This window comes from Electrona antarctica (assembly GCF_951216825.1).
Source record: "Electrona antarctica genome assembly, chromosome: 2".
Lineage (NCBI taxonomy): Eukaryota > Metazoa > Chordata > Actinopteri > Myctophiformes > Myctophidae > Electrona > Electrona antarctica.
Genome location: NC_136807.1, coordinates 52,624,898 through 52,639,284, shown reverse-complemented (window position 1 = coordinate 52,639,284; position 14,387 = coordinate 52,624,898). Strand labels below are relative to the sequence as shown.

Sequence of the window (14,387 nt, the reverse complement as noted above, 5' to 3'; positions counted from 1 at the left end):
CCCCAAAGGCATAAAAGGAGATATTTGAGGTTATAACAGCACCTCTATGAAGACACAACAGTATAATGAGGTTATAAAACACCTCTATGAAGACAAATGATAGTTAGGAAATAAAATGGACCCTTATGTGTCTGTAAATCAGAGATTGTACAAATGGAAACAAATGGAGTTAAATTAACTTTGATTTTACAATATACATGGTGGCCCCAGAGATAGAAAGGCCATTAAATAGCTTAATGTAAGTCGCTCTGGATTAAGAGCGTCTGCTAAATGCCTAAATTGTAAATTGTAAATTGTAAATTAAATAGGGGACCGTGGCCTAATTCAGGTCAAACCGGGGGCCCTTGAAATAAAAATGGGTGAAAATCACTGCTAGAGTCGTAAAAATCTTCTCTTATGGGGGTCCTTGGCATATATTTTCAAATGGGGGGTCCGCGCCGCGGGGCTAATGAGTGTCAATTTGGGGGTCCTTGACAAAAAAAGGTTTATGAACGATTGATGTACACCGTGTCTCGGGAATCTACCATATGATGTACTATGATCATTTAACAATCCAAACAACACACAACGTCAACACAGTGAATAGCAGCACGTCAGCACTTTATGGAACCTTTATTTACAGCCTTTATCAATGAACATAATAATTATTGCATGAATATAATAATGAATATGACTCGTTAAATCCTGACAAATGTGGACACACACTGATGTTCATAATGTTCTACCAGTAACCTATGAGCTGGAGGGAATAATACAAGATAAAAAAAATGAAAAATGAAATTCCATCATGTTGAATAGAAAATAAGATCCATACACAAAATGAAACAAAAATCCATCCAACAAACTATTCATCTTTATTTTAATCAGTCATGTTGATTTAATCAGATTATGTGATTCCTCTGCTTTACTATCCTTGTCATTGTCATCCTGGATTAGACTGAATGATCATATAATTGTCTGTGTGTGACTAATTTATACTAACAGACTTCACCTCCTGTAGGAGTCCTCATGTGTCTTTTCAGACTACCCATCCGAGTAAAGCCTTTACAACAAACACTACAAGAAAAGGGCTTTTTGCCTGTATGAGTCACCATGTGTTGTTTTAGATTGCTTGTGCCAACATAGCCTTTACCACAAACTGTACAAGAAACGGGTCTTTCACCTGTATGAGTCCGCATGTGTTTTATAAGATTAACTTTCTGAGCACAGCCTTTACCACAAACTGTACAAGAAAAGGGCTTTTCCCCTGTGTGAATCATTGTGTGACGCTTCAGATCATGCTTTAATCTAAATATTTTTCCACACTCTGTACAACTAAAAGATTTCTTCCCTGTGTGACTCCTCATGGAGTGAGTTTGTTTAGATGTTTCCAGGTCCTGGGACAGCTTGCGCTGTCCTCCCACAAGTTGTGTGTTTTGTGATTTCAGTGCGTTTAAAGCTGACTGATCTCCCCTAGTCTCCTCCCACTCATCACTGTCTTCAGTGATGTCAGATTCAGAACAGTGTGAAGAGAGGAGCTGCTCATCACTAGCTGGTTGTGATGTTCCACAGTCAGTTTGTGTTTTCATGTGTTCAGTTGAGGTGCCAGCTACAGGCCCTGTCTCTCTGTTTTCATCATCATCTTCACTTTTCACTGCTAGTATTGTCAACGTTGACCCACCAGCCTCCTCTGGTCTTTGGGGTAGCTCCTCTTGTTCGTCTTTAATCTGTGGAGGTTGTGGTTCCTCCTGGACCAGACTGGAGCTCATCTCCTCTTCAGAGGAAACCTCCTCTTTACACACAGGGAGGTGCAGGATGTCTAGGGAAAAAACAGGGATGTGCAGGAAGTCAAATAGACTGTAGAACACTTTCCCTCTCGTTCGCGAGTTTCCAGAGTTAAGTTTTCATTGTTTAATCCACATTTTAATCAGTTTGAAGTCATACAGACTTTCGACCGGACAGAGGAGGATAGGAGCTGTTACCACTGAAGTAGAATTAACTGCAAAGCTCCAGTAAATATTTTCACAACCCAACCATTGTCCGATTCATGGTACCTTTAGATCAGTGGTTCTCGGTACTTGAGCGCGGAAGAATCTTCCCAAAAATGAAAAGGGGGGGGGGGGGGGGGGAAATATATATATATATATATATATATATATATAATAAAAACATAATAAAACTATTGAAATACTACTTTGAATGGAAATGACATTACCATAATATCACTTTAATTGAATTTAAAAAATGTTTTGTTGAACACTTGGGAACAGCGCATTTCCTGGCTGTTACTTTTAATGCGCCGGTACTGGTAGTAGCCACGATCAAAACAAACACGGGGAACTGATGGCTGGCGCCTTAGAGGTGGATTTAGAGGCACTGCGACGGGATTCAACTTTTGCGTGCGTGTGTGCGTGTGTTTGTTTGTTTGTTTGTGTCGGTCGCGCGCGCGCGACCGCGCGCGCGCGCGCGTGCGCGTGCGTGCGTGTGTGTGTGTGTGTGTGTGTGTGTGTGTGTGTGTGAATGTGTGAAAATGTAATCTTTGTTCACAAAGTGTACAAGTAAAGGGCTTTTTGCCCCTTATGGCTCCTCATTGTAACAGTTAAAGTGCCCGTTTTGCACAGCATGATTTTGGCTGACGTCTGTGAAAAATAATAAATATTCTTATTAGGACTAAATTTGCCTCCTGTGTGAACTGTGCATATATATTTTAACATAAGTTATAATGGTGGTCATATTGTCATTATAATGGTGGTGATATTGTCATTATCATTTTGATAACAGTGTATATGTACCCGAAATCCATCATAAACCCGCCAAAAAAGCATCAATAACCGCTAATAACCGCACATTTTCCCTGTGCACGTTTGGCGGTGGTGGTACTTGGAGTGACAAATACAATCTGAGGTGGTACTTGGTGTAAAAAGGTTGAGAACCACTGCTTTAGATCAATGCATCAATGAAATCACATTGTTAATGCTTAAATCGAGAAACGGTTCATATCAGTTCATCTTACACCCTCAGTACCGACCCATTTTCACCAATAAAATAAATAAAGACCAGAGTGCTTGAAACTTACTGAGATCCAGGTGGTCTTCAGGTTCCTGTTTAAGGTGGTCTTCAGGTTCCTGTTTAATAGAAACAGTGGTGTCTGGAGGACTGATTTTCACCTGCAGACTGGACTCCACACACTGGTCTGGAATTAAGGAATACAAGGACATAATTATTACTTAAAGGACCACTTCACCACTTTTCAGCCTATCCTAGTTTAATTGGTCCTCATTGGGTTTGTCAAATTATGAAATTATTACCGATATCCGATCTCCGATCATTTGCAGGGTCATATCTGCCGATTATACCACAATGGAAACAAGCCTAGGGCCTAGTGGCTTGGCCCATAGCCTGTTAATAAAGTAAGTTAGTATTCAATCAATAAATAAAAAGCCTATAATTTTCCACGTGTCTGTTTTCACAACTGAATGACTACTGAATGAGATGAGTACACAAATAAAATGTAACGTTTATTTTTACACAATATTTTATTTGGCTTTTGTTCTTGACTAGAGGTACTAGACACACTTGATTTATATTTAACTAATTTATGAATTTGTACATTTTTAAACGACATGACATCAGCTTGTGACTGCAACTTGTTCCTGTTCGCAGATGACTCAGCACTGCTGGTCTCGGGACGGTGGCACAGTCGGTAGTGCTGTCGCCTCACAGCTAGAAGGTCCTGGGTTCAATTCCCCCTGGGGACGCTGTGGGCGTGTTCTGTCCTCCGCGTCATCAGTGCCCATACCCGAGGCGGGGTTGGCGAAAGGGCCTTTCTGTGTGGAGTTTGCATGTTCTCCCTGTGTCCCCTAGGGTATGTACCCTCACAAAAAACATGCAGTAATCCTGGTCTCTAAACTACCTCCCCCTGGTCAGCCAGGGCGCCTGATGGAGGGGAAAGGAACTGGTCAGAATAACGTGTTCCTTCCACACTGTCATGGCAGCTTGACTGGCTGTCTGTTCTGACTCTTCTGTTTCTTTGTCTTTTAGGTTGGAGCTGCATTCCACTTTCGGGGAGGTGTGTCCTGGCTATGACCTGGCTGGTCTCCATCAGGCAATCACCTTGGCTGTCTACTAATACCTGGCTGTGATGGCACGCAGTGCTCAGTGATAGTTCCTCCTTCGGCCAGTGCACACCTCTGTGCTTTTGTACTAGGTCAGTTGTATTCTGCGAAAGACTTAAGTACCTATTCTGCTCCTTGACTGCATGGCCTGCTTCTAATTGTTGGTCTCCTCCCTCAGTGCCTGCCTGCCAGCCTGCACACCTCTCCTTGCAGCTCCAACCAAGGACCTAAGTATAATTTATTTTGGAAACTTGGACTTTAAGTTTGGACTTAAGTTACGTTTTTGCCTTGAAAGTTTTGGAAGACCTTCTGTGTTTTGAGTAAATAAATACTCTGGATTTTGACATTATACCACGTTTCCTTGTCTGTCTGCATCTGGGTTCCCTGTCTGCCAATATGAACCCAGCAGACTCAGACAACATCCATCAGGCTTTGGCTGGTCAGGCCGTATTACTAGGAACTCATGATCAAGCTTTGAGAGAAATTATGGGTGGCATGCGAGACCTTTCCAGCAACATGACTAGCCTACGCAGAGAGCTAAGCACCACCGCTGCCCAGGCTCAACCCCTTCCCTCCGATGATGTTGATGATTCAGTGAACCGGTCTGCTGCATCCCCGGGCTCCTCTCGGGAGCCTCACGCCCCAGCACCCGAGCGTTACGACGGTTCCCTCGTCTTTGATCTTCAGCCACAGGCTTATTCCACTGATCGGTCACGTATCGCCTACCTTCTAGGCTGCTTGAAGGGAGAGGCCTTGGCCTGGGCGAGACCAGTATGGGAGAGCCGATCCCCCGTTTGTTGTTCGTTGGAGGCTTTCACCCAGGCTATGAGAACCGTATTCGATCACCCTGTGAAGGGGAGGGAGGCGTCCAAGCGGCTGTTGAATTTGAAGCAAGGCTCCAGAAGCGTGGCGAAGTACGCAGTTGAATTTCGCTCCCTCGCCGCTGAAAGCAGATGGGATGACGTCGCACTACAGGAGGTGTTTCAACATGGCTTGTCCGAGGCTATCAAGGATGAATTGGCAGCTCGCGACGAGGCTGAGGATCTTGATTCTCTCATTTCCCTGGCCATTCGCCTCGATAATCGGCTCCGTGAACGACAGAGGGAGAGAGGTGGGCGTACCTCCCAGTCTCGTGTGTTCACTCCCCGACGCTCTCCACCACGTGGGTTTCCGTCTTCCTCCGAGAATACCCGAGAGCTCCCGACAACGAGCGAGCCCGAACCGATGCAAGTCGGTCGAGCTCGTGCTCCGTTAACGACGGAGGAGCGTCAGCGCCGCCAGCAGAGCAACAGTTGTTTTTACTGTGGCAAGCCAGGCCACTTTATTCACCAGTGCTCCCTGCTGTCGGGAAAAGACAAGGGCTCTCAGTCAGGAGGGGACTGATAGCCCAAACAACACGGCACACCTCTACCACGAGAACTTCTCTGCACGCGCAGCTGGTAATTAAAGGTACAGTGCACTCATTTTCTGCTTTATTAGATTCTGGCGCAGATGAGAGTTTCATTGATTCCTCTGTGTGTGAGAGGCTTAATATTCCTCTTATTGACCTAGAAGTGCCTCTTAAGACCAAGACTTTGAGTGGGGAGTTGTTAGCCCTTGTCACCCAGAGGACTGAACCTTTAATGCTGCACCTGTCTGGTAACCACCAAGAATGTATCAGTTTCTTTGTATTGAGTTCCCCTGACGTACCTCTGATTATTGTAATTCCATGGCACTATTCGTAGCTGGAGTGTTTTATGTCATTCCTGCTGTCTCAAGTCAGCCCTGAGCCCTAACCCCCTCACTTCTGCTCCTCCAGTAACCCCTCCTGACCTGATGACTGTGCCTCCTGTGTACCATGATGTGGGAGAGGTTTTTAGTAAACAGCGGGCTCTCTCTCTCCCACCCCACCGGCCCTACGACTGCGCCATTGAGCTGTTGGCCGACGCACCACTGCCTGGGAGCCACCTGTACAACCACTCTCGCCCGGAACGTGAGGCTATGGAGAACTATATTCAAACGTCCCTGGCTGCTGGCCTCATTCGTCCCTCCTCGTCCCCTGTTGGAGCTGGATTTTTCTTTGTGGGGAAGAAAGATGGCAGTCTGAGGCCCTGCATTGACTATAGAGGTTTGAATAACATCACAGTCAAGAACCGTTACCCCCTTCCTCTCATCAGTTCAGCTTTTGAGCCCCTGGAAGGAGCCACCATCTTTACTAAATTAGATCTACGCAACGCCTACCACCTGGTACGGATCCGCGATGGTGATGAGTGGAAGACGGCCTTCAACACACCTCTGGGGAACTTTGAGTATTGTGTGATGCCTTTCGGACTCACTAACGCCCCTGCTGTATTCCAGACCATGGTTAACGATGTGTTAAGGGACATGCTTAACCGTTTTGTTTTCGTCTTTCTTGATGACATTCTTGTGTTCTCTAAGTCCTTGGCTGAGCACATTCAGCATGTCCGCCTGGTCCTGCAGAGGCTCCTTGAGAACCAGCTTTTTGTGAAGGCGGAGAAATGTGAGTTCCATGTGCCCAGCACCTCCTACTTGGGCTTCATCATCTCTGAGAGGGAGATGAGCATGGACCCTTCCAAGGTGACGGCAGTCTCTGAGTGGCCGCAGCCGACCAACCGCAAACAGCTCCAGCGGTTCTTGGGCTTTGCGAATTTCGATCGCCGCTTCATCAGGAACTACAGCCGTGTTGCAGCCCCCCTGGCAGCCCTCACCTCTACCACGACCAAGTTCAAGTGGACTACTGAGGCGGCTGCTGCCTTTCAAGTTCTTAAAAGACTCTTCACTACTGCCCCCATCTTGGTTCAGCCTGATCTGTCCCGGCAGTTCATCCTGGAGATGGATGCCTCTGATGTCGGTGTCGGAGCTGTGCTTTCTCAGCGGTCAGCCTCAGACCAGAAGGTCCATCCTTGTGCTTTCCTCTCTCACAAACTTGATGCTGCTGAGAGGAATTATGAAGTGGGGAACCGTGAACTTCTAGCTATAGTCCTAGCCTTAGAAGAGTGGAGACACTGGCTGGAGGGCGCCAAACATCCTTTTGTGGTTTGGACTGACCACAAGAACCTGGCCTACCTCAAGACGGCTAAACGCCTCAACTCACGTCAGGCCAGGTGGGCCCTGTTCCTGGGACGTTTTCAGTTTACCCTGACCTACCGCCCAGGCTCCAAGAACACCAAGGCTGATGCCCTTTCTCGTCAGTACGCTGCGGAGGAAGCTACTGCTCCACCTGAGACTATCCTGCCCCCCTCCTGTGTTGTTGCTGCACTCACATGGGACTTCGAGTCAGCCATTCTGGAGGCCCAACACACCCAGCCGGACCCAGGCACCGGCCCCCCAGGTCGCTTGTTCATTCCTGACTCTGTGCGCTCCAGAGTTCTCCAGAGGGCTCATGCCTCCCGGGTCAACTGCCACCCTGGTAGGAACCGCACCCTTGACATTCTCCACCGTCATTTCTGGTGGCCTTCCATGGAGGCGGATGCTAGAGAGTACGTGTCCAGTTTGTGCCCAGAACAAGACCTCTAACCGACCCAGCTCGGGTCTTCTTCGCCCGCTGCCGATTCCTCAGCGCCCTTGGTCCCACATTGCTTTGGATTTTGTCACCGGACTGCCCCCTCCGATGGGAACACTGATATTTTGCCCATCATAGATCGTTTCTCTAAGGCTGCCCACTGCGTTGCTCTTCCTAAGCTCCCCTCTGCCACCGAGACGGCCGATCTCTTAGTTCTCATGTGTTCCGGATTCACGGCATTCCAGCTGACATCGTTTCGGACCGAGGCCCACAGTTCACCTCTCAAGTGTGGAGGGCTTTTTGCACTGCACTGGGTGCCACGGTTAGTCTGTCCTCAGGCTTTCACCCCCAAACCAATGGGCAAGTTGAGCAATGGAACCAAGAACTGGAGACCACGTTACGTTGCCTAGCATCCTCTCGTCAATCTACCTGGTCGTCTCAGCTTGTGTGGGCTGAGTACGCTCACAACTCGGCAACTAGCACAGCTACAGGCATGTCCCCCTTCCAGTGTTACCTTGGCTACCAACCTCCTCTATTCCCTGTTGAGGAGGGGGACCTCAGTTCCCTCAGTTCAGGCCCACCTTCGCCACTGTCGTCGAGCCTGGAAGTCTTCTCGTGCCGCTCTTATGCGAACTTCCCGAAAGAATGAGGCACATGCTAATCGACGGAGGATTCCGGCCCCTAAGTATCGACTAGGATAGAAGGTGTGGTTGTCGACTACTGATCTGCCCCTTCGGACGGAGTCCCGTAAACTGTCTCCTAAATTCATTGGACCTTTCCCCATCGACAAGATCATCAATCCGGCCGCGGTCCGCCTGAAGCTGCCCCGGACCCTTCGCGTTCATCCTACGTTCCACGTGTCTCTTATAAAGCCAGTGGTCACTAGTTCTCTGTAACCCCCCTGTTCCGCCCCCTCCTCCTCCCAGGATGCTGGATGGTGGCCCGGTCTACACGGTTCGCCGTCTGCTCGATGTTCGCCGCCGTGGCCGGGGGTTTCAGTACCTGGTGGACTGGGAGGGTTATGGACCGGAGGAGTGCTGCTGGGTCCCTCGGCGCAACATCTGTGATCCTGCTCTCATCCGGGAGTTCCGTCTTCAGCACCCGGGTCGACCTGGTCTGGCGCCCTGAGGCGCCCGTTAGGGGGGGGTACTGTCATGGCAGCTTGACTGGCTGTCTGTTCTGACTCTTCTGTTTCTTTGTCTTTTAGGTTGGAGCTGCATTCCACTTTCGGGGAATGCAGTGTGTCCTGGCTATGACCTGGCTGGTCTCCATCAGGCAATCACCTGGCTGTCTACTAATACCTGGCTGTGATGGCACGCAGTGCTCAGTGATAGTTCCTCCTTCGGCCAGTGCACACCTCTGTGCTTTTGTACTAGGTCAGTTGTATTCTGCGAAAGACTTAAGTACCTATTCTGCTCCTTGACTGCATGGCCTGCTTCTAATTGTTGGTCTCCTCCCTCAGTGCCTGCCTGCCAGCCTGTACACGTCTCCTTGCAGCTCCAACCAAGGACCTAAGTATCATTTCTTCTTTTGGAAACTTGGACTTTAAGTTTGGACTTAAGTTACGTTTTTGCCTTGAAGATTTTGGAAGACCTTCTGTGTTTAGAGTAAATAAATACTCTGGATTTTGACATTATACCACGTTTCCTTGTCTGTCTGCATCTGGCTTCCCTGTCTGCCTTGACACACACGATATGTCTGGCCGGGGAAACTCCCCCGTCAGGTGAAAAGAAGCAGCTTGGACTCCTCATGCATAGAAGGAAGCTTGAGGTCAGTCCGCTGCCCCCCCAGGTTGGCAGAGGCAGTGTAGCGCCCACGATTACATTAGATAATCGACACAGGGTGGAAAAAAATGGGTTGCAAAATCGTGGGATAAAAATTAAAAGAAAAGAAAGGGCCCTCAGCTCTGAGCTTAGAATCTGCACCTGGCTCGCTGATGATAAACTATCTTTACACCTGGGAAAAACTGAATCCATTCTCTTTGGATCAAATAGTCATCTCAGCAAGGCTGATGGCTTCTTGGTTAGAGTGGGTGACAATATTATCACACGGAAATATGAAATTACCTACCTAGGTTCCATCCTGGAGGCAAATCTTTCCAGTGATGAAATGGCCACCAACGTAATAAAAAGAAGTCAACCAAAGAACAAGATTCCTATACAGGATCTCCTCACTGGTCAACAAAAACACCTTGAAGACCCTAACAGGAGCCCTAGTACAAGGTTTCTTTGACTATGCTTGCACTTCCTGGTACCACCGCATCTCAAAGGCCCTTAAAACAAGGCTCCAGACTTCCCAAAACAAACTTGTCAGGTTACTACTTGGCCTCACTCCCCGAACGCACCTCACCCCTGCCCATTATGACAGGCTGGAATGGCTTAGGGTTGACGACAGAGTACAGCATCTTGCAATAGGTCTGGTCCACAAGATTTGCTACTCCACCAAGATACCCATGTACCCGTCTAAATACTTCCTTAATGTCAATAAAGTCCACACCCACCAGAGGGAGTTCAACAAACCATGTGCAACCCAGATTCGGCACAAACAAGGGACTAAATTCATTTCGCTCCTATGCCACCAAAATGTGGAACGCCCTACCAACATTCATTAAGACATGCAAATCCCTTGACTCCTTCAAAACTGCTCTCAAAGGGCACCTACGGACGGCTGCAATTTGAAACTGGCCCCCGTAAATTCTGAATCCCCCACCCACCCCTTTTCCCCCTCACTGTATATATTCTTTCCCTTTTTTACCTCCTCTATGATGATTTCCTATTTTTGGAATGTGTATATTTGTACGTCTCTAAATGTTATGATGAATTGAAAATGGTGGACCCTCTTGTAAACAAGTGTAATACTTTATGGTGTCGTCCACTCACAGTTGACAGTTTTTGTATTGAGTTTTATTTTAAATGTACTATAATTCTGCAAACTGTTAAATAAATACTTCAATCAATCAATCCGATTATGATACAAATTGTATTGTGCATCCCTAGTCCTCCCTAATGTTTTCCACTCATATCTGTGTCTCATAGGAGGGCTGTGGGCAGTTCAGAAACACGTCCAGCGTTTTTATTATCGTGAGAACGATGGCCATTATCGCAGTGCAACTTTTAAGGAATAGAAACCCTGCAGTTTCTATTAGCTTGGATTCCCTGTCGGACAGTGCAGTGTTGTAGAGGAGGTCTCTCTGAACACGTGCGTATGTCAGACCAGTTGAAACATAGAACCTTTCAGGGGCGGCAGTGGCTCAGGGGTAGTTTCCGGATGGTAACCGCGAGGTCGTCAGTTCGAACTCGGGCTCCCCCAGAGTTAGTGTCGAAGTGTCCTTGAGCAAGACATTGAACCCCTAATTGCTCCCGATGTGCTGGTTCGTGCCTTGCATGGTTTCCGCCGCCATTGTGAATGGGTGAATGTAATGCACAATCTATGTAAAGCACATTGGATAAAAGCGCTATATAAATGCACCATTTTACCATTTATAGAACAGTTTTTTGTCCAGCGTCCACTATAGTCTGGAAACAGCACTTTTCTTTTTTACCTCTGACCGCACTGGATGGCCCGCCACTTTTTATTTTACGCCTCTGCTGCATAGCCGAGAGTGTGGTGTCGTAGAGGTCTCTCAGAACGCGTGTGTATGTCAGACCAGTTGATACAGAACCGATTTTTGTCCAGCGTCCAATTTGTAAAGGCCATGCACTAAGAATGTATCCATTTAGCTATATTTTTTTAATTATTATTGTTGTTGACTCTACAACATTATGTTTCTTTGTAAAACAAATAATAATAATAATTAGAGAATTGTTGAAATGCTTAATTTATAGTTGTAATGTGTAAATGAATAGTTTTTCAATGGATTCAGTTTACTAGAGGGTAATCTTATTTTGAACAGATCATCCACCGGAAGTCTTATATTTGCTATCTTAATTTGGCAGCTAGACAGAGCGCAATCGGGACACTATAGATGTGTTTTAATATGACTGTCTCGATCTAGAGAAAAACAATAAAGAGTATACTATTAAAAAAATTGGCTCATCTGCAGCCAACAAGTTTCCTAGTCATTCCTAGAAGGCAGCTATAAGCTACTTGAACAAGTTAATGTGTTTACCAACCTGCTCTGTGTAGTCTGATGTGCTGCTGCAGGTCCAGCAGTTTGTTCTGTTTCTCCAGCAGAGTTTCTAGTGTCTCCATCTCTCTCTGGAAAAGGTTGCATATGAACTCTCCCACCGCGCTGAGGCGCTCCAACACAAACACTCTCACATTAAGCGTCACACTACAAACATCAACACCACGCTGTTTGTCCAAAACACACAATATCTCCTCTCCCACCGACGTCATGTGTTCATTTATCTTCAGCCGTAGAGACTCCATTTGACTTTTTTTACCTCCTTTAGGACACATTTTCTCCACGCTTTCTGTTCCTACTGTAATATATTTACATTATAACGTCTAAAGTAATGTGTAAACTTTAGGCACAAAGTCGACAAAGAGCAATGGAGTGGACGCAGCATGCTCCCACCATTACGCTAAAAAGCAACAACACTCATTTACTTCCGGGTAAACGTGCTACAAGTACGATCAGCAAAGGATAAAAGCACTGTTGTCTTTCACCACCTGGTGGAGGTGTGTAACTGTCACTGAATGAAGATGAGATAGATTTCAAAAGAAAGCACAAGTCAGTACAAAAACTGCTAATGGGGATAAAAGTAAAACCAGAAAAAAGCACTAAAGACTTGTTTACATCAGGGTCATTTTCAATTCACTGGAACATTTAATGACGTAGGGCCTACAAATGTACACTTCTATGAAAAACAGGAAATCATCATATAGCCTAGTTAAAGAAAGTTAAAAAAGGGGAAAAAAAGGAAATCACACCTGTGTGAAGTGAGGGGCGCTCTTATCATCATATATATTTGTGTCCTCACTTTTCCATCCTCAATTTTATCTTCAATGTTTTACAGGGGCCCGTTTTGAATTGCAGCCGCCCGCAAGTGCTCTGTGAGAGCGGTTTTGAAGGAGTCTAGGGATTCACATTTCTTAACGGATACCGGATAACTCGCCAGTATACCGATTCTCTGCGGTTTAGTGCATTTTAGTTTTACTTCACCTTCATTTAAATTGCATTGAATTGAGACAGAGAGGATAGTTGTTTAGAGTTTACACTAGATGAAGTGGGAATGCTAAAGTTTATACACCAAAGTACCAAAACAATGTAATTCATTAGTAAACAATATCCTGAATTGGTAGGCCTACTATCATTGGTATTCACATACTCCACCTTTTATCTTTGAATAGCTGACCATTTAATTGCACAAAATATTTTGATCACTTTGGAAATGAACTATAACATCTGTGGGTTTGACATACTACACTGATGAAGACAGCATGTTAGCATAACGATGAAGACATTGATGAGGAGTTTTCGGTGTGACGAGTTGGTAAACTTGCGAGTTCTCCGGATAGGCGGATACCCTGTTGGTAGGGTGTTTTTCCACGTTAGTGGCATATGTAATGTGTACACCAAAAAATAACCCAAAAAACAAGGAATTGATTGTCGACTTCAGGACTAGAATCAGGCCACAACACCATCCAATGACCATGTATGGATTGATTGATTGAAGTATTTATTAACAGTATGCAGAATAGGTACATTTCAAGCACAACTCATTCCAAAAACTGTGGACGACACCATAAAGCATTACGCTTGTTTATGATAGGGTCCACCATTTTCAATTCATCAGAACATTTAGAGACGTACAGATATACAATTCTGTTTAAAAAAAATCACACTTGTGTGAAGTGAGGGGCGCTCTTATCATCATACATCATCATGCATCATCTCATACTGGCCAATCAGAATGCCTGTTGCCACAAATTTACATCAGGCCCGCTCCTCCCTGGAGGGGCGGTGATTGGGATAATTAAACAATAACTGGCTTCTTTTCTTTCTTTTCTCTTCTAGGTGGCGGTCGTGGACCCAGCGGACGGCGAGATGAGTGGTATAGCCTAGGCTTTAGCGTAGGGCTTTAGAATAGCGTTTAGCATAGGATTTCTTCTCCCCCCACCCCAGGGGTCCCGTCTACAGGTGAGGTATGACAACAGGTGAGGTATTTATCTGTAGCTCGTTACTCTTCGCTCTATAACCCGCAGCCAGGTAGGTGCCCGTTAAGTGACAGTCTATTCCAATGGGGATTCGTATATTTAGCTACTGTGCTTCATAACAGTGCTTTAGTATTAAAGTTTTCTTTCCGACCTGAATTCAGTGCGGGCTCCTGGATTTGACGTTTGCGCTGCGCCGCTCCCCGTAGGCGGTGCAGAGCCAAGAGATAGGTTTCCCTCCCTCAGTAGATCCCGTCTCCGTCCGTCACGTTTCCAGGTCCCGTCCTAAAAGCCTGCGGTGGGAGAGAGAGAGGTAAGTGGACAGTGTTTGGCACATGTATATGTGGGGGGTGCGAGGCAGCGTGGATCTGACTTACCACCCGGCGTCGTTAGTGCGGTGCGCCTCTGTTGTGCCCGTGGTAACCCAGCCGCTGTCAGACGCGGAATGACGGCGTATTTTATATCGACCCTCCTGGGGGATCCGGCTGCCGCTGATTGCTGATTAGGGCGCGGCCCCGGCATCATTTCACACTGCTGGAGGAGGAGGTTCGGTATGTATCTGTGATCTATCAGCGCGCAGAGGGCGGGTCTTTTGTCCGAGGGCGGTATGTGTCTGACGGTATGTGTCTGACCCCCGACCACTCACCTGGTCGGGGGTTTCCTAGCGAGACCCCACAATACAAAATAATTGA

The 14,387-nt window shown here is 46.6% G+C and overlaps 1 protein-coding gene across 1 annotated transcript in view; it reads right to left on the bottom strand.

The window, feature by feature from the left end:
* Positions 1–314: 314 nt before the first annotated feature.
* The window catches only part of LOC306917025 (uncharacterized protein), a 30,146-nt gene continuing 16,073 nt past the window's right edge, over positions 315–14,387 (bottom strand). The window contains exon 3 of the mRNA XM_079495143.1: positions 315–1,798. Within this exon, the coding sequence (XP_079351269.1) occupies positions 978–1,798 (821 nt within the window). The 3' untranslated portion in view covers positions 315–977. The remainder of the gene's footprint in view (positions 1,799–14,387) is intronic.